General features: G+C 36.7%; 1 protein-coding gene and 1 pseudogene across 1 annotated transcript; both read left to right on the top strand.

Annotated features, from left to right (window-relative positions):
- The first annotated feature begins 525 nt into the window (after nucleotides 1-525).
- Nucleotides 526-1,979, top strand: LOC145048347 (small ribosomal subunit protein uS15-like). The gene is made up of 5 exons (XM_078996808.1): nucleotides 526-661; nucleotides 1,013-1,085; nucleotides 1,239-1,377; nucleotides 1,468-1,654; nucleotides 1,779-1,979. The coding sequence occupies exons 1-5, from the start codon at nucleotides 639-641 to the stop codon at nucleotides 1,810-1,812; spliced, it is 456 nt and encodes a 151-aa protein (XP_078852934.1). The 5' UTR covers nucleotides 526-638; the 3' UTR covers nucleotides 1,813-1,979.
- Nucleotides 1,980-10,542: 8,563 nt separating this feature from the next.
- On the top strand, nucleotides 10,543-11,496 carry LOC145048346 (PRA1 family protein B3 pseudogene; annotated as a pseudogene).
- The last annotated feature ends 9,292 nt before the right edge of the window (nucleotides 11,497-20,788 follow it).

Below are 20,788 nucleotides of genomic sequence, written 5' to 3'. Positions count from 1 at the left end.
TATATAAGTAAAACTTGAGCTTATAAAAGATAAATTTTATATTATATAAGTAACTTTTTTATAAGTCCAACTTCATAGAACAAATTTTCTTCACCTCATTGTTTTTGATAACAATATAAGCTAATCCTAACATCTTTTTATTAAAAAACATAATATTTTTAACAAGCAATCGAAAACACCCCCTTACTAATCATGTATATGAACGTTGACCAAACAATAAGATACTCGATTAAAATCTTAATTTCTTTGATAAAAGTACCAAAATCATATGCACGAGGACAATAGCACGTTCTAGATACGTTTATCATCTTTAGTATCTTATCATGCATGACGTTTTTTTTTTTTTTTTTTTTTTCTTCCATAAAAAAATAAACAATTTATATATTTCAAGATAGTATAATCATGATTCATGAAAATGAAATTTTTATAAGTTGAGATAAGCCCATTAAAGCAGTAAGAACAGAAAGCCCAACTCAACTCATGTGAAAATTGGGCCAACCTCCTAAAGGCTAAACCGCTAAAGCGTAAATACGAGCTTCTTCTGCTAGGGTTTGCAATTAATCTCCGTTCGCAGATTAGGGTTTTCAAGCAATTCAACCAGTCAGGCAGGTGGTAGCGGCAAACACATCTCCGTCACCATGGGTCGTATGCACAGCTCCGGGTAACATCTCCTCATCCATCTGCATATAGCATTGAAATGTACTGATTTGATCTTCGAAATAGATCTGTGTATGTGGTAGCTACTGAGGTGTATACTTTTGCTTTTGGAAATGCCTTCGATACTCTCTCGTATCCTCGAAGCACGTTTAATCGTGGTTTTCGAGTGTGAAACAAGTCATTTAGTCAACATTAGATTCTTATGAATATGTTTTAGACGAATAATTTCGAACTTCTTGTCTTCGTGTAGTCGTTTTCTCTGTTGAAGTGGTCGTTATTGAGTTTTAGCTTATATAGAAGTACTCGGATGATGAATGCTTTTTGATTTATGAATGTAATGTTTGTGATTTGACAGAAAGGGTATTTCCGCCTCAGCAAAACCATATAAGAGAACTCCGCCAAGCTGGCTGAAGATCTCTCCTCAAGATGTAAGTGAATCTAAAAAATTCATAGTTTATCGTCTCCTGATTTGATTCACTTTGTTCATGTAATCAATTCTTACCTTTTTCTTTGTTCATGGAATCAATTCTTACCTTTTTCTAACCGAAACTGTTTGTGTGTTTCTCTTAATACTCTTTCAGGTTCAGGATAGCATCTGTAAGTTTGCTAAAAAAGGTCTTACCCCATCCCAGATTGGTGTTATCCTTCGTGATTCCCATGGTATTGCTCAGGTGAATAGCGTAACTGGGAGCAAGATTCTCAGGATTCTCAAAGCACATGGTAAGCATATTATCATTCTCATAATCTCATTGTGTTGTTAATGTTATTCTCTCATTTGTATTAATCTGTTTTGTTTTACTAATCTGACAGGACTTGCACCTGAAATCCCAGAGGATTTATACCACTTGATCAAGAAGGCAGTTGCAATTAGAAAGCACTTGGAGAGGAACAGGAAGGATAAGGATTCTAAATTCAGACTCATTCTTGTTGAAAGCAGGATTCATCGTCTTGCTCGTTACTACAAGAAAACCAAGAAGCTTCCACCAGTCTGGAAATAGTAAGTTCTTTCCCTTTTTATGAAGTATTCTTGATACATGTGCATGTTTTATAAGTGTCTAAATTCATCAAGTTTCTCCCTGAAAGGTTGTTTTAAGAATGTTCTTTTGTTTTTCTTATTGCAGTGAATCGACCACTGCTAGCACACTTGTGGCTTAGAAAAGAGCTGTGGGGAATGGAGTTTTGAGTTTGAAAGTCATATTTTTTAGTTGGAAGATTGTTCTTGTTTTTCTGGTGATTAGGATATGTTTGAACCATGAAAAGATTTTTGTGTTGTTTGAAGAAATTGTTTTAAGAATGTAGTATCAGTTCATGCACTTCTCATACATATGGTTATTTGTCAAGAATTCTCTTATGACCAAAAATTTGTGATTCATGCTGCTTTTTAGTTCATAAACTTCCAAAGTTGTTCCTTTATGGCTGTTATACCTTTGTTTCTTTTTTGGTGCTGCTCTTTTTTACTCCTCTCAAGTAATAACAGTAGTTTAAATATTTAAGGTTTGGTTGGTTGGATATACTTGTATTTACAAATATTGAGTTATTTGATGACAAATTGCAAAAATGGTTCATGTGGTATGTAAATTTTTGGGGTTTTAGTTCATTCCTTGAGTTTTTTGAATTCATGGTTTTTTTGAAGCGGTTTGTATGTGGAATTGGTTTATGAACTTAACTCCTGTTAAAAAATCTGTTAACCCTCTCATGGGCATCACATGTGAGGGTAAATCCATCATTTAATATGTAAGGGACCATTTTAACATAAATAGTTTTTTAGCTTATTTGACCTTTATCCTTCATTTACTTTTCCTAACAACTATCAAATCCCCAACTCTCTCCTTGCTTCTGTTTTATTGAGTTTGCAAAAAACCTTCGTTGCTTATCCAAACAAGTTAATCAATGCAACGCATACAAGACCATACGTTTAATACGAAATGGTGGCATATCAGACAAAAACATAAAGTTGTTGACGTAACAGCCATATATGGTAAGTTGCTTTGTTTTCTTTAACTTTCATATTTTGCATTTTCTTATTGATTTAGAACAAAAAGAGATAAAATTCCGACTTTGTTAATATGTTTAATTTTGATTTTTAGCGGGTGCACCCACATGGTTTAGTATTAAGTTTCGTCACAGTGGAAAATTTAATAAGTTACATGATATAAAGTACATTGGAGGTGAAGTGCGTTATGTTGATTATGTGGACATAGATGAGTTTTCTGTACATAAATTTGATGCCATAATGCTTGACCTAGGTTACCTAGACCCATAGAATTTTGAATTCGCTGATGAATCCCTATTGATATACTACCATTTTAGGATACCCAATGGTGACTTTCAATTTGGTCTTAGAGCTTTAGGGAATGATCAGGATGTGATCAACCTTTCTAACTACATTGAACATAACAAGCTGATTGAGGTGTACATAGAGCATGGGAAAACAAATTTACCAACTTACTTCATGTCTCCAAATGCAAAGGGTAAAGTTGTCATTGAGGAATTACCAGAAAATGATAATCAAGGGGCTGAAGTTGAGGGTCAAATTCACGTAGAATCTCCATCAAAAAAATATGACCCATGGTAATGATGAGCCTATTGGTGAGTACATGTCTTTGATTCTTTTTGGGAGTAAGAATGATACTTTCTCACCAAAGTATACAAGGGGTAGAGTTGGGAATTCCAAAAGAGGTGAAGGTTCTTGCAGCAAGAGGCTTAATTTATAAGAAATTGATGAGGGTGTTCACATATCAAATGAAAAGAATGATGATCAGTATGGTTAAACTGATGTTCAAGAGGCAACAACTTATGTTCATATTGATGAGACTGATGTTCAAGAGGCAACAACTTATGTTCATATTGATGAGATTGATGGTGTTAGGGAGATTGCAACTGGTGTTGAAGAGGCATCAAATGTTGTTGAAGGGTGCTATAATACCCCCTGTTAATAATGATAATCAACAATTGAATGAGCTATTTGATAACCTTATGGAAAATTTGATTGGAGATGATGAGGATGATGCAGAGTATGAAGGTGTAGCACCTGGTTCCTGGTACGTATTTTCATTCAAGTAAATATAACATTTTGGCCCGGGACTCGGCGATTTAAAGTTCCAACTCGTCGAGTAGAATCGACTTTGGACACGGGAGTTTAGTGGCCTACTCGACGAGTCGGCAAACCGACTCGACGAGTAGGCGCTGTTTGGACAAAACCCTAAATCTGAGGGATTACACCCTATTTAAACGTCTTAATGTAGCCTCCATCGTCCTTTATGCTCCCAGAACACCTCATACTGAAACCCTAATCGTTTTGTGAGATCTAAGGCCCTTTTTGGTGATTTTGGTAGTTTGTGATCACAAGAAAGAAGGAAAAGCTTGAGAAGCCAAGAGGAAACCAGGAGATTTCGAGTTTGTGTAGCATCTAGATTTCCTTAGAGGTATAAAGCTTATACCTTGTTCATTCATGTTCTAGATCCGTTTTTGGGTGAATTAGGGCTTTTAGGAACCATTTTTGGTGACCAATCATGAGTGCAAGCATGGTTGGGGGTTAAGACTCCAGATCCAGGGTCCTTAGGGGACTACATGGCCTAAAGTGACCAACTTTGTAGCCTTAGAGAGCCACATGCACCTTTATACCTCATTTTTGGGTCCATTAAGCTTATACTCTCATGCATGCACGTAAAGTTCATAACTTTACGTGCTAGATCGATCTTAGAAGCCCAGATCTGTCTTTTGGATGAGTGTTGTACATCAGAAATCGAGATATAAGACTTGGATAACGCTGACTCGTCGAGTTGTTCTTGGAACTCCGCGATTCTAGGGCTTGAGTCCCCAGTCTGTTGAGGTTCAAAGGAACGCAGTTGAGTGTTAGGAGGGTCTTAGAGGGGTCCAGGGGAGTGACTCAGCATATCAGACTTAGCCATGGGTCTGGGAATCACAGGACTCAACGAGTGTATGAACAGACTTGGCGAGTCCAAGGCAATCTCCCAACCCTTTGAAGATGGACTCGAAGAGTTGTTCATACAACTCGGCGAGTCGCAGACTGGGCATGTTCATAGGATGAAGGTGAACTTGATGAGTTGTTCATACAACTCGGCGAGTCGGATGAAGGTTCATTCGATGATATTATAGAAGGAGAACTCTTCGAGTAGAGTCGGGAGGGGGGCTATATGAAAGAATAGGGACTCGGCGAGTTGGCGGCCCAACTCGCCGAGTCAAGTCAATTGAAAGTTGACTTTGACCAAGATATTTACTGTAGCTAGGGGTAAATAGTCATTTTACCCTAAGAGTAGTTATCGTCTTCTAACTAAGTATCTTTATGGGAATTATAACCGAAGAATCGCCGAAGCAGCAGACAGAGACTTCTTACTCGGATTGACATCATTCATTTATACGGGGTGAGTTACCTTCCAGTAGCGGTGGGTCTACGGCCACAATGTCGACCCACCAGTAGGAGTTGTATGTTGGATGATTGTCTTTGTGATATTCATCTAGGTTTGCTACTACCTGATATATGTTGTCATGATATGTTATATGTGATAGTGGTAGTAGGGGGAGAATAGTCCCCGAGTTTGATTGTTAGGACCGAAGGGTAGGTCGGACACACCAGATATGTCTGACAATATGTTTATGATATGTTATATGTGATAGTAGCAGTAAGGGATGGAATAGTCCCCGAGGTTCGGTTGTTAGGACCGAAGGATAGTTCAACACCCCAGAATGGCTTGACATGGGTAGGTCGGCACCCCAGAATGGCCGTACCGGGTAGGTCGGCACCCTAGAATGGCCATACCAGGTAGGTCGGGCACCCCATAATTGCCCGACAGTATGTATGCTATGTGATTTATGGTATGTGGTACGATGGGGGAACTTACTAAGCTTTGTGCTTACAGTTTTCAGTTTTGTTTCAGGTACCTCTTCAGCGAAGGGGAAAGAGTCGGCGCAGTAGCTGCACATCATACACACACATTGGATTTCCGCATTACGAGATTTCTTGGGATTGTACTCTGACAATGTTACTATTTTTATGATTTGATTTTCAGACATGAGATTATGGTGTACAAATGATATGACTTAATGATGTTTTCCGATAAATGTTTTCCAAAACGTTATATTAAAACTGAAATTTTTGGACTTGAAATTTGGGATGTTACAGAAGGGGATGGAGAATCCGAAGAGGGTAATCCAGAGTGTGAAGAGGATGATGAATCTGAAGAAAGTGATCCACAGTATGAAGAGGACGATGGATCTCAAGAATGGATGACATAATGGATGTGGACAACAGTATTCAAGATGTGGATGTGGACATAGGATACTTCACTCTTAATGTTGAAAGTGATGTGGAAGGATCATGTATAAACGGTGTCGATGGGCATGAACTTGAAGATATGGAAGTGATCAATAATGAGGAATTCGAATCTTTGGATGAAGGATCCGACCAAGACAGAAAGAGAAGAGCTCTTATCAAGAATTTGGGAAAACAAAAAGGTGTAGCCTTGGGGCAGTACATAAACAATCATTTTTAGTTGGAGATAAATTTAAAAGTAAAAAAGAATTAAAGGAGGCAATTGATCTGCATGCACTAGAATTAAGAAGGAATATTTTCTTTAAAAAAATGACAATGTAAGGCTTAGGGCACAGTGTAGAGGAGTTGTACCTGTCACCAATAAAGGCCAAGTGGGTAGCCAAGCTACCACTTCAAAAAGAAAGGGTGAAGAATTAAAGACACAAAAAGTAACATGTGGTTGGTATATTCATGCATCTAGGTCAAACCTGAATCTGACTAGTTGATAAGGACCTTAAATCAAACTCTCACATGTTTGCAAACCAGGAAACTCATGGCTTGTACTGCCTTTTTAATCAACAAGAAAATCCTTGATCAAGTTGAGGTAAATCTAGATATACCTTTGAGAGCTATACATGATCACTTTCAAAAGACTTACAAGGTGGGTATATCAATGGACAAGGTATTTAGGGCAAATGATAAGGCAATAAAGCATGTCACTAGGGACTACACAAAGTAGTATGAACTGTTGAGCTTGACATTTACAAATGGGTTCACAAGGTGTATTTTCTAGAGACATGGAAAAAAGGCTTATTCTTTTAAGGTGGAGCCAATTAAGGAGAGATCCATGTGGCCTAAAAGTGAATGTCCCACAAAGCTAATCCCTCCTCCACATCGCACTCAGGTGAGAAGGCTTAAGAAAAAAAGAAGATAAAGTGAAGGTGAAAGGTTAAGCAAAAAGCAGAGGGCAAGTCAAGGTGATGGAGTGAATGCTACACAAGAAGGAGGTTCCCAAAAACCAACAAATGATGGAGTGCAGAAGCTATCAAGGAAGCATATCAGTGTTATTTGTAGCAAATGCAAGAACAAGGGACACAACTCTAGGACATGTAAAGGGCAAGGTGGGAATCAGTCTAAGAAGTAATGTGTCATGCATGGGGTTTTCTGTGATTTTGGTTGCTTTTGAAAACTTGGTTGTTATGTTTACACTATTTTGTTGAAATCTTTTGGTTGGTTGTTATGAATACTTGGTTGTTATGTTATTAATCTTAATGAAATGTGCATGTTGGTTGTTATGTTATGAATCTTAATGAAATGGTGCATTTTGCTTATGTTATGAATCTTAATGAAATGTGCATTTTGGTTATGTACAATTGGTTATAATGAATCTTCATACCATTTCTATTAATGTGTTAATTCTGATACATTCATACAATTTTGGTAATACATTCATACCATCATAAGTCACTACAAAAATGATCACATAAAATTACAACAAAATTACCATTTTATCCATACTAATACCCTTCACATACCAAAACACCCTTCACAGTAAACCCATACATAAACCAGATATAGAACAAGACAATCACACACAAAAAAAAACCTTCTAAACAGGTATATTTTCAGCTTTAAATTGTCATCCTTCAATGCTTGGCAATTTGCCACCAACATGTTGTTCCTGCATATCAGTCCATTGCATTGATCCTGTAGCATGTTCACACTTCTAAGCAATTCATTGCACCGTTCCTACACTGAATTCAAATTTCTTAGCAGATCAGGTATGATGGCTTTAGACCTGGCACACATTAGGGGATCAAGCCACCTGATAAACCCACAAACGGAATTATTCATAGTGCATGCAAAAAATTTCCTTACTGGATTATGAGGGGTCCAAGACGTTTTCATCAAAGCAACTTTTCCACAAAAAACATAGAACCATTGTTGTTGTAACAAAGCTCAAGAAGAAGAAGGGTAGAGAAAAGAGATGTTGGGGGAAGAAGATCACAAGCAGTGGGGATATTTAAAAGGAATTACACCAAAAAACGGTTATGCAAAAATGGTCCCTTGCATATGAAATCACGAATTTACCCTCACGTGTGAGGCACATGTAGGGGTTAACATATCCTTTTTAATGGGAGTTTAGTCCATGGACCAATTCCACATACAAACCACTCCAAAAAGACTATGAATCCAAAAAACTCAGAGTTTGGACTAAAACCCCAAAATTTTACGTACCACAGGGACCAATTTTGTAATTTTTTTCTTATTTGATGCTTAAAGTATATTGTTGAAAGTATAACTTTAGGAAAAACCAAGTTATCTTTCATTTTGCGATTCGAGCCTTGGAGCTTATGATGGTAACTAAATTTCGTTTACTAGCTTCATGGTTTAAGTGATAGAGAAGCATATAGAAACATTCTTGAACACCATTCACCATCTATAAAGATTTGTTTGAGAAAACATGTCATTAGATCATTTCATCAAACATATGATATGCATGTAGAAATTATAGACCGGCTCAATAAATGCCAATGTTCCAAAATAAGACGTGATTTGGTGGCAACGTTAAGCCTTAAAATTTTACGAGTTGTAGCGAGTCATGTTTGTATGATATGACTTAAGACGATAATTTTTTTATATAATTAATAATTGTATTGCATATATATATATATATATATATATATATATATATATATATATATATATATATATATTCTACTATTTTTTTATTTTTGTTTAAGATGACATTTTGTTAAAGTATAGTGTCAATTATAAGTTTAATTTGGAGTCATGACGAGTTTTTTAAAATCTTGATAGATACAGACTTATAATTAACCTTAATGTATCGTTTGAAATAAAATAACACAGAAAAGGAGAAAATAAACCAATACATACCTTCCAACTTTCACCGTTTCAGGTCAAGCACTTTAACAATTTTGATTCTACTAGTGAAAGCAATTAAGATGATTTGTTGTTTCAATGTTGGAACAGATTCAACCAGTTCTACTATTGAAATCGATTCAACAAGTTCAACTATCATACTTTGATTAAACGACCTATCTAGTATAAATCTAACAAAATAAATTTGTTGTGATAAGAATGAAGGAAGAAAGTTATGTTGCAGTTTATATATTCGTAACCAATTGATAAGAGGTAAAATTAGTAATCACATAGTCACTTATTGTTCATAATTGATTTTGTACCCACAAATGGATCTAACGTCTTCATAAAGTCACTAATCATAATAGATTGTAACCGAGTAATATCCCATCATCTAAGCACTTGATGAAAAGGTGAATAGTCATCTCAATGTTTGCATCACAAATAGGACAAAGCATGCAATAAAGATCCATTAAAGCATATACACCCCAACAAAATACCTTGCAAAATATGCCACGTGTCAATATTGAAAGCCAACTCACCAACATGATTTTAATCAATTCTTGTAAAACAGAATGGTAGGCCACAATTCTTTTGCAAAACTTTCAAAAGTTGCAAGAGGTAAGTGGACCCGACAATTAAAGTTGTACAAGTAGCATTGCAAAGAATTTGAAAGAAGCCCATGCATATTGGCTTACCCACAATTCGTGACATAAAAGAACAAATGTCCACCTCTTTATCTTATAGTCACTCGATACTTTTTAAGCAAAGTTCACCAAACAACCTAAGTATATAGCCATTTTTCACCAATATCGAACCTACCATAATGTGTAAATTTTTTAGGATACTCACCCAAAGCATATTAGGCTAAGAGGTATGAAGGAGGTAAGCCACGTGTGGGTTCCTATGTTGCACACTAACCCCCTTAAAGGTTTGTGGGTTTGTGTGGAGTGGTAAAGGAGACGGACAAAGAAGCACAAAATGATTGGTTGAAGCATCTAACATTTTCTTTGATTGGAGTTGGACAAAATAAAAATTAAAAAATTACTAATTTTCAAATTAAAAAATTAAAAAATTAAAAGATAAGAAAGCATGTGAAGTCTTTTAAGTATTGACTTCTATACGTATAACCATATCGATATCCCTTTGCTTGGTGATGCTTTCTTTATGACTTTCTTAAAATGCACTCTGAAAAAATGCTTCTAAGATGAATCGTCTAGTGAGTGATGATTTGTATGATACATAAATTAATGCGCAATATATTGACAAGTATGAAACCACTATAAATACATATTATATTTTTTGAAAGAGATTTTCTAACATATATTCTATGGATACATATAAAAAAAAACATTAATTGAACTTTTAATTATGGAGTATATTACTATAATTAAATGTGAAATTCATTAATACATTTCCTATTTAATTATAATAATATTTCTTATAATTAATAGTTTTTATGTGCCATTTTAATTAGAAAATATTTTTTGAAAATATTGTTTTACTAAAACAGTTTTTTAAAAATAAAGATGTAATAACCAATTTTTTTGAGAAGTAGCCATGAAATTAAAATAATATCATAACACCATAACGCGTACATCAGAAAACACATCAAATCTTCGTCGTCCATTTTACCATCAACGGTCAAGATTCATCAAAGTTAAAAAGGGGTTACAGATGACGTAAAATATCAATTCCATGACCATGGTATATATACCCCTTCTTTGTACTAGAGTCCTCTCAAAGTCAAAAAACTTGAGATCGTTCTGACCAGAACACCCCTGAACTTTTTCCATATTTCCACCCATGTCCTCCACTCAATCACTCCCGATCTCAGATCCTCCGTCGTCCACCACCGGCAATGCCGCCTGGTCGTCGACAATCTCCGCAACTCCTGCCTTACGTGCTTTCCTAGCTCGCCTCACCGAGTCTACAAGACGCGCCTTCGCTCGCCGTCGCCCTTGGTACGAGCTAATCGATCGGACCGCCTTCTCCAAACCAGATTCGCTCACCGACGCCACATCCCGCATCCGCAAGAACTTCAACTACTTTCGCGTCAACTATCTAACGTTGCTCTCCGGCGTGCTCGCGTTCTCTCTTCTTTCCCATCCGTTCTCTTTATTCACGATTGTATCTCTCCTCTGCGCCTGGCTCTTCCTTTACCTCTTCCGTCCTGCCGATCAACCGGTTGTTATCAATGGCCGCACCTTCTCGGACAAAGAAATTCTAGGCATCTTAGTAATTCTCACGGTGTTCGTTGTCTTTCTAACGAGCGTCGGTTCACTGCTCATGTCGGCTTCGTTGATAGGGCTAGGGATCATCTGCGTCCACGGCGCGTTTAGAGATCCAGAAGATCTATTTCTTGATGATCAAGAGATCCCTGGAACGGGACTGTTTTCCTCGTTCACCGGAGCTGCAACTTCCGCCGCCGTAGCCGATGTGATGGCGCGTGTTTGAACAGATAAGTTTGTTCTCTGAGATGCAACTATCATCGATTATTCCGTCATTATTTTTAGATTCGTATTGCTTCTTGTAGCTAGATTGGTGTAAGATCTGGCAGAATTCATGATTTTTCGGCTACATAATAGTAGATTGTTGGATTTGTATAACTATTCCTGATTGATTCTATTTATTTTACTACAACTAAATGAAAATTCGGTAATGAAGTTCGACAAGTTTACATATGGGAAAAGTAACTAGGTAATTATTCACTAGAATTTCAGTCGAAGTTATGTTGGAATCATATTCTTTTTTTCTTTCTCCATTAGCAGTAGCAGAATCGTTGTTCATGTTCACATTATACACCAAGATCGCCGACATTGAGGCTCGAACTTTGATTGGCTAGTTAGAAAATTACTTAAAACTTAAACTCAGTTCGCCAAATGCTTGATCCTTCCTTCGATTTGTTCAGTTCTGGTTTGTCAGAGACTCGGCTCTTGCATAAACTGATTATCTCTAACATGATCAGAGATTTAGAATCATCTGATTTCGTGATAAGATACTTGATTAGCTTTGAATATGTAAGAGGACAAATAGATGAAAGGATTAAAAATAAAGATCACATCTTAAACGGGAAGATTTGATGTATGTTGCACTTGGTTCTGCTATAGATAGTATCGAATGAAAAACTTGTTTTTTGATATTTTGATTATGGGTTCCATGACATGGGAGAACTAGAATTGGTGAAACATTTCAAGAATTTGAACTAGTATAATATTGCCCGTGTTTAATTGTTTATGCAATACCTTTATTTTATATTTGTGAAATTATGTGTTTTTGTTTTGCCTGACTCGCTAAATTGCAAGTATCTGTCCCTTGAATATCCATGAGAAGATTATATGGTCAGATTGATATTAAAGCCGTTTGAGATAATTAGAGAACTATTCTGATTATCACCATCTTGAATATTGCACACAACATTATTTTTAGAGCATTGGGTGTGAGTCAAATGTTATAACGCATGCCACCTCAACTATAACATCACCTTTACACCATGTAGGAAATAGTGTTCCTTATTATAACATGTTATGATAGTAGAGAGAGAAAGAGAGAGGCGAAGAAAAATGATACGATTGGCCAATTCTCCCATTGCAAAATGTCATAACACCAACGAGATGTACCATAACACATAGGGGGCGGTGTTCATGATGTTACAACGCTGTTAAGACATGTCAACTCAGCCATAACGATTTGTAAAATCACCCATACCGCATGCTTTTAGAAGTCCGGGAAAGTATGAGAATATGACTTATTAATGTAAGATAAAATTGCAAAAATGGTCCTTGTGTATGTATTTTTTTAGGGTTTTAGTTCAAACCCCGATTTTTTTGGATTAGTGATCCTTTTGGACTAGTTTGTATGTGAAAATGGTCCCTCCGGAAATTGAAATGATTAAATTGCCCTCTTTATATATATTTTTTTAATATTTTTTCTATTTAATTTAATGTTTTATTGATAATAAATTGGAGCCCACACCCCTCTCTTTCTTCACACACAGATCCATTAGGATCATTTAGAGGCTTTAGATGAACTCATTCATCCTCAATCTTAACTCTTTTAAACTTTCCCAATCTCCAAATTCATGTCTGATAAGCTCTCCAAAACAAACCTTAATCTGCAAACTTCACTTATGGATCGTTGTCGTCCAACATAGTCAGACACCCACCAAAGCTAGATTGTCGCCATCCATCAAAGCTATGATCTTCTTGACTTTGCCAATATCATTTCAACCTCCGCCATAGCTTAACTATCGCCACCCAAAGACACATCCTTGCTAATAACAGTCTGACTAGAACGATTTTAAGAGTTCACCGCTCTTCCTGATCTTAAAAAATTAGACATCGCCAACAACAATCTCTTTAGCAAAATCCCAATTTTAAAAAGAAAATTGGACCTAAACACAACTAGGAATGCTATATCAAAAAGGTAATCACCAATTCCATCCTTCTCTTCGCCTTCAACAAAATCATTCCAGGAATACCAAATTCATAAATTCCCAAACCCCCAAATCAATTATAAGAAGAGAAAATCCTGGAGACTTGCAGCTGTTCTAATTTCGAAAATGGAATCCTGGGGACTTGCTTCCTGTAAACGAAAGGATAACGAAAGCTTATCATTCTACAAATAATTTCTGAAGGAAAGTTGCACTTCTAGGAGGTTACTAGAAGGTGTAACAACGATTAATTCCAAAAACACATGACCATGTTTAATTTGTAAGAATGTCAGAAATGGACCTTATTGAACTTCAAGAACAAATTAAGCATTTACAACCAAATTGATACAGAAGAACGAACAACTTGAAGAATTGAAACACCGGGAAAAATCTTTTTGTTCAACTATAGAGACAATAAATGAGGAATTGCAAGAAGCTCTTTGGGAACTATTTTTGTGCTGCTGTAAACAAATGATTTAATTGAAGAAATGAAGATCTAATTTTTTAGATGGATTTTTTCCGGTGTACGTGCGGAGAGAGAGAGAGAGAGAGAGAGAGAGAGAGAGAGAGAGAGAGAGAGAGAGAGAGAGAGAGAGAGAGAGAGGAGGGGAGGGAGAGAGAGAGAGAGAGAGAGAGAGACTTCTTATTTTTTTAATTATTAAAATAAATAAATTAGTATTTGATTTAAGAAGAAATGAAAGAAAAATGAAAAATAAATACTCCAAGGATATTATAGTCATTTTACTATTCAGAGGGATTAAAAACACAATAAAACTAGTTCAAAAAGACCACGAAGCCAAAAAAGTCAGGGTTTAGACTAAAACCTCAAAAAAATGCATACCACAGGAACTAAAAATGAAGAGATAATGAAGATGTCGATGTCACTAAAGATGGAAATAAAATAGAAATTGAGGAGGATAAGAGATGAGATGGTGACCGATGGGACCCAAATTAAATTTTCAAATGTAGTTTTATGTTTAAGGTGAGGAGATACAAATATATGTGGTCTGTTAATTTTTTTAAATATATAAAAAATAAATTAATAAGAACATAATAGTCTTTTTAAGTAAGATAGAGAAAAACGTGCAACAAAAATAAAAATAGGGATCATTTGAGTTAAAAAAATTAAGTTAGGGGCCAAATGCACAAATTCCCCCAAACCACATGGATCATTCTTGTAATTTACTTTTACTTTTCGTTTTGTTCATATTTAAGTAACTATTTTTTTTTAGTCGTCTAGGTAACGAACTTGTTGAAAGTGTTTGCATATGATCATTATGACCGGATGTAACCTACTATAGCAGGTCATAATGTTATATGTGAACATTTTCAACAAGTTTATTAGTAAAAGATATAAAAAAATAATTATTAAAATATGAAAAAACCGAAAAGATAATTATCTTAATAAGTTATATTCCTAGAAAATTCTAGTAGTTTACTTGTTTAATAGGATTTAGGGCGTGACATCTTACCTGTAGATTAATCGATGTCTCATTTAACCATATTACTAAACTATTGTTTCAACGGGATATAACTAATCATCAAGTTGATGGTTGTTTCCAACTTTGAAGATTCGAATAGCGGCAAATTAAGTGGCTTGAGAAAAAAAATACTTAGAATCACTAAAACTACACCCAACAGGGACATGATTTTCGAGCCACTTGAATTCTTTTTTGAACAACTCAATGATTAGATGAAACAAAAGCCAATAAAAGCTAGAAATTACAAAATGCTCATTCGGTTTTGAAGTCGGTTAACCCAAGGGAAAAAAATACAACTTTTGCTATTTGTACTCTTATACCATAAAAAGAAAACTCATTTATCCACTCAAAGTAAGGCCCGTATGTTGATGTTTTGGATTAAACTAAATGCAAACTTCCTTTCTGAATCTCCGAAGCACCCAACAGGGATAATTTTATTATTATTATTATTTTTGAATCTATAAACTAAATTATTCTTAAAATCATCTATGTCTCCTAATAAAACTAGAACCCATGACCTGTCATTTGAAAGTGTTATTCCTTATCGCTAGATCAAAAACCCATAGGTAACACGGATAAATAATGGCCACTTTTCTCACAAGGAATAGATGAAGCTAATATTAATTGGAAAAATCTCTGTCCCAACAAATGAGAAGTAGCGTTTCCCGCCCTTTTGCAATTTCACACTTAACAAACTAGTGAAACAGGGTTTTGAAGAAGTCCGCGCTGTTCCTATTGATATCGTGTTAGTTGAGGGCACCATCCTCATTTATGACATTATCAAGTGTCTTCAATATTGTCCTATTTCGTTTACTACTTGACACCAACTTATGATGTCGATAATTAGACCAAAAAATAGAAATTAAAGTTGATCCACACTACATGATGTTGAGCCGGAGCATGAGGCAAGGATAGTTGAAAAATGTAAGCAATCTAGTTCAAGGATGATAACTACGTCATAAAGCAACACATGCTTTTCACCTCCAACTCCTCCTCTACCATACCCAATTTTAGAGTCGAGTTTGATGAGTGCATTTTAGTTCAATAAGTTTGGTTCCTTCTCTATAAAAATCAACTCTTCGATCATCCAAGAAAAGAGACATGCATAAGGATTGTGTAGTAAATAAAGGAAAACCGTTCCAAGTCTGACTTAGTTTGATGTTAAGATATCAAATGAAACAAGGCTAACGAGAATAACATTATGAATGAAGTTGAAAAAGACTTTTATGAAGAGTATTTTTTGAAAGGCGATGGGGATAATGCATACATGCAGGTGAGACTAGGCCAAACCAAAAAAGTACAAAAAATGAGAGAGAGAGAGCCTATTGCGGCCGTAGACGTGAAACATTAGAATTTAAACACGAGGTTCGTGATATAGTGGTTGTAGGCGTATTTTGCTTTGAACTCGACCATATGTTTTACTTGATTGATAAGATCCATTAACCTTCTAGAAGACTCCAAAAAATGGCATCCAACAAAACAAAATCAGTTCGTTTCTCTCATTATCTCTTTACGAACAAGAGTTATTTCTAAAAATTTACGGAATTCTATTAACTCATAAAAATAAAATCATTTTATATCACAGATAATAGTCATAGATTTACAATAACATTATATTCTTTCATTCTCATACCATGTCTTCTACTCTTGATTTTTAATGGCATACACTGCTATTCTTCTATCTTTCTTAACTCTTGATTTTTAATGGCATACACTGTATCAGAACATGACATCCCGAATATTGTTAATTAATGAAAACGCATCTCTTGATGAAATGCTTTAATAAACTTTATTTTATCATATTTTGTTTTGGGAACAAATTCCGCAACTCTTTTAAATCAAAAGGATTTACTCTGAAATTATTTTAAAAGCATAAATGAAACCGGTCTTTTCTGGTCAAGATTTTGGGGATGTCACAGTTGGTATCAGAGCATTAGTTTAAGCGAACTAGGAATTTATAGGATTTCTAGACTTAAACTTAGAATGCTAAGTGAAGGTTGTTAAATGTGTGTCTGCTATATTTCAGACACGAGCACTAGTTTATTTTAGGAAAGTTGCCTAAAATGCCTTTATGTGCTTAATGTTATACGTTGAGATATATGATATTATTTGTTCGGATCTATGGTCTGTTGCCGACCAGATCTGGAAACCTTATGTGTTTAGGATTCTAAGCGTATGACGACGGTATTAGAACTAGCATGTAAACGTATCGGAGTAATAAGGATGATTTGAATATCTATCGTGAATGAGGATCTAATTTCACCTTATTTGGTGTGTAGATAAAAAATGGTGAGAACAAGGAGTGGCGTTGGAAACGCGGATGAAAACAGGAATCAACCGCCAGTGATTGAGCAAATACCTGTTGTAGCAGTAGCACCAGAACCAATAACAATGGCTGGGGTGCAAGCCATGATTCGGGCTATGTTAGCCGAACAAAGGGATGAAATGCGACATATGTTGCATGATAATAGGGACGAACCTATCATACCCATCGAGGAACCTGAATTGATTCCCGAGCAATCAGAGGAAGGGAATAATAGTCGTATTATGAGTCAAGTTGGGACTCAAGGAGAACGAAGGAACGACCCGGAAAGGAGAAACAACAAGGATGGGCGAATGTACAAGAACTTCTTGGGGGCCAAGCCGCCAAGTCTTTTTGGAAGCCCGAAGCCTGTTGAGATTATGGATTGGATCTACGAAATGGAGATGGTATTTGAAAGTTGCGACTGTAGCAACAAATAGAAGACTGTCTTTGTAGTTATACAACTGAAGACTGGAGTCTTGAGTTGGTAGAAGTTGTTGGAAGATACTATGCCACGAGGAGAAGCCCTGGAAATGTCATGGGAGGAGTTCTTGGAACAGTTAAGGGTGTAATATTGTTCAGAGATAGATCTGATTGATCTGAATAATGAGTTCCAAAACTTGAAGAAGGGGAGGATGAGCATAGATGACTATGCTACTGCATTCACTGAGAAAATGAAGTTATTTCCATACCTAGTGCCAACGGAACTCTCCAAGATTGAGAGGTTCACTAATGGACTGCCTGTTGACTTTGGCCCGACAGTGAAGATGGCAACCACTCTGAAAACAGATGTTCGAGCAGCTAAGAATGTGGAGGCCCAGCAGAAGGAAAAGGGTATGGAAAGGATAGAGGGTGGTGAAAAGAGGAAGTTCGATGGACCTTCAAGGTCCAACAAGAAAAACAAATTCTCGAAGTCTAGTTCGAGAGGAGGAGGAGGGGAAGCGAAATGGTGCGAAAAATGTAAGAAGAAGCATCATGGAAAATGTGAAGTGGTGGCCACATGTTTTAAATGTGGAAAGCCAGGGCACTATGCTAACGAATGCACACTTACCAAGAAAGTTTGTTATGGTTGTGGTGAGGAGGGTCACATCTCAAGGGATTGCCCGAAGAAGAAGGATGCAACTAGACCCAATATTCCCCCAAAGCCGAAGGCGAGAGCATTCCAGATGACACTGGAAGCTGCAAAAGATGAAGCTGATGTCGCTTCAGGTACCTTTCTCGTAAACAAATTGCCTGTCCAGATTTTATTTGATTCTGGAGCCAACTACTCCTTTATTTCGCATGAATTTGGTTGAAAACTAGCTTTGTCTGTCGATAGACTAGATAATGCTTTATTAGTCGAAGTTGCTAGTGGCAAGTTTGTACCTGTTAGCCATCGTATGAGAAACATCTTAATTGACTTGAATGAGAATAAATTCCATAAGGAATTATTGCCTATCGAACTAAACGGTTTCGACATCGTGCTTGGAATGGATTGGCTTAGCGCCAATGACACCGAGATAGTGTGCAAGAAGAAGATAGTCAAAGTAAACCCGCCTGGGAAAGAGTCGTTAATGGTGTATGGAGATAAACGCAGAGTAAATTCTGGAATCATTTCATTGATGAAAGCCATAAAGTGTTTGGCCAAAGGATGTAAGTCGTATCTAGCATTCGTGATCGATGCTAAGAAGGAGAAAAAGGAGATGCAGAGCATTCCTATCGTATGTGATTATCCGGAAGTATTTCCCGAAGATCTTCCCGGATTACCGCATGATAGACAAGTAGAGTTTAGAATAGACTTGTTACCAGGGATGACGCCAATAGCAAAAGCACCTTACCGATTAGCACTGACAGAGATGATGATGCAACTTCAGGACTTATTGGATAAAGGTTTCATTAGACCTAGTTCATCACCCTGGGGAGCTCCGATGTTATTCGTGAAGAAGAAAGATGGAAGTATGAGAATGTGCATCGATTACAGAGAGCTGAACAAGACAACAATAAAGAATAGATATCTATTGCCGAGGATTGATGAAATGTTCGATCAACTACAAGGTTCAAGTTATTTTTCAAAGATCGATCTTAGGTCAGGATATCATCAGATGAAAGTAAGAGAGCAGGATATAGAGAAGACTGCATTCAGAACACGATATGGACACTACGAGTTTTTGGTTATGTCATTTGGACTAACCAATGCTCCAGCAGCATTGATGGATTTAATGAACAGGGTTTGTAATCCGTTCCTAATTAAATCTGTGATAGTGTTCATAGATGACATTCTGATTTACTCGAAAAGCCAAGAGGAGCATGGCAGACACTTGCGAGAAGTGTTGAAAAAGGAGAAGTTGTATGCAAAGTTCTCCAAATGTGATTTTTGGATTCGAGAAGTCCAATTCTTGGGTCACGTGGTCAACCAAGAAGGGATAATGGTTGATCCAACGAAGATCAAAGCTGTGATAAAGTGGGAACAGCCGAAAAGTCCCACGGAGATCTGAAGCTTTTTGGGATTAGCCGGATATTACCGAAGGTTTATCCAAGGATTTTCTTCGATCGCTACTCCATTAACAACTTTGACCCACAAAGGAGCTACTTATTCTTGGAATGATAAGCATAAAGAAGCATCCGAGAAGCTAAAGAAGAAACTATACGAGGCACCGATACTTTCTCTGCCCGATGGAGTTGAAGACTTCGCTGTTTATAGCGATGCGTCTGGGGTTGGATTGAGTTGTGTTTTGACCCAAAGAGATAAGGTGATCGCATATGCGTCTCGATAATTGAAAGAGCATGAAAAGAACTACACAACTCATGATTTGGAGTTGGCAGCGGTAGTTTTCGCTCTGAAGATATGGAGACATTACCTTTATGGCACGGAGTGAAAACTTTTCACTGATCATAAGAGTCTCCAATATCTCTTTAATAAGAAAGAATTGAATATGAGGCAACGACACTGGCTAGAGTTACTTAAGGACTACAACTGTGAGATACTTTACCACCCCGATAAAACAAATGTTGTTGCTGATGCTCTCAGTCGGAAAGTTAATCTTGAGGGAAAAAGGCCAAGAGCGTTGAGAATAGCAGTTGTCTTGACAATTGTGGGTAGTATAAAGAAAGCTAAAGAAGAAACTTCTGATAAAAATGACCGAAAGGAGGAAAGTTTGGGCAAAACGTTGGTGTTCGGTATAAACGGTCATGGACTGAAGGTGTTCCAAGATCAGATTTGGATACCTAAGACAGAAGGAGTCAAAGGTCTTCTGATGGAAGAAGCTCACAAGACCATGTACTCAATTCATCCTGGTAGCACTAAAATGTATAGGGACCTGAAATCCTACTACTGGTGGCCGACGATGAAGCTTGATGTTGCAAAATATGTGGCTGAGTGTGTGACTTGTGCTAGAGTCAAGACACAAAATCAGAAACCATATAGGAGTTTAGAACCTTTGCCTGTGCCTATTGGTAAATGGGAAGACATTGCTATGGATTTTGTCACTAAACTGCCAAGAACAAAGAACGGTCACGACATGATATGGGCGGTCGTTGATCGTTTCACTAAGAGTGTGCATTTCATAGCAGCCAATGAGAAATGGTCTATGGAAAAACTTGCAAATTCTTATGTGAAGGAAATTGTGAGGCTTCACAGCATTCCGTTAATGATTGTGTCAGATCGTGACAGCCGTTTCACCTCGTGATTTTGGAAAAGTCTACAAGAGGAATTGGGTACCAAGTTGTGTTTAAGTACAACTTACCATCCACATACTGATGGTCAGAGCGAACGGACGATACAA

This window comes from Lactuca saligna, chromosome 5, assembly GCF_052625555.1.
Source record: "Lactuca saligna cultivar CGN05327 chromosome 5, ASM5262555v1, whole genome shotgun sequence".
NCBI classification, from domain to species: Eukaryota; Viridiplantae; Streptophyta; class Magnoliopsida; order Asterales; family Asteraceae; genus Lactuca; species Lactuca saligna.
This window is presented reverse-complemented; position numbering and strand designations above follow the sequence as displayed.

Excerpts from the sequence above, each read along its gene's own strand:
- LOC145048347 (XM_078996808.1), top strand. The coding sequence starts at position 639 with ATGGGTCGTATGCACAGCTCCGG. Across the intron at positions 1,378-1,467 it reads CAGGATTCTCAAAGCACATG|GACTTGCACCTGAAATCCCA; the intron begins GTAAGCATATTA and ends CTAATCTGACAG. Across the intron at positions 1,655-1,778 it reads CTTCCACCAGTCTGGAAATA|TGAATCGACCACTGCTAGCA; the intron begins GTAAGTTCTTTC and ends TTCTTATTGCAG.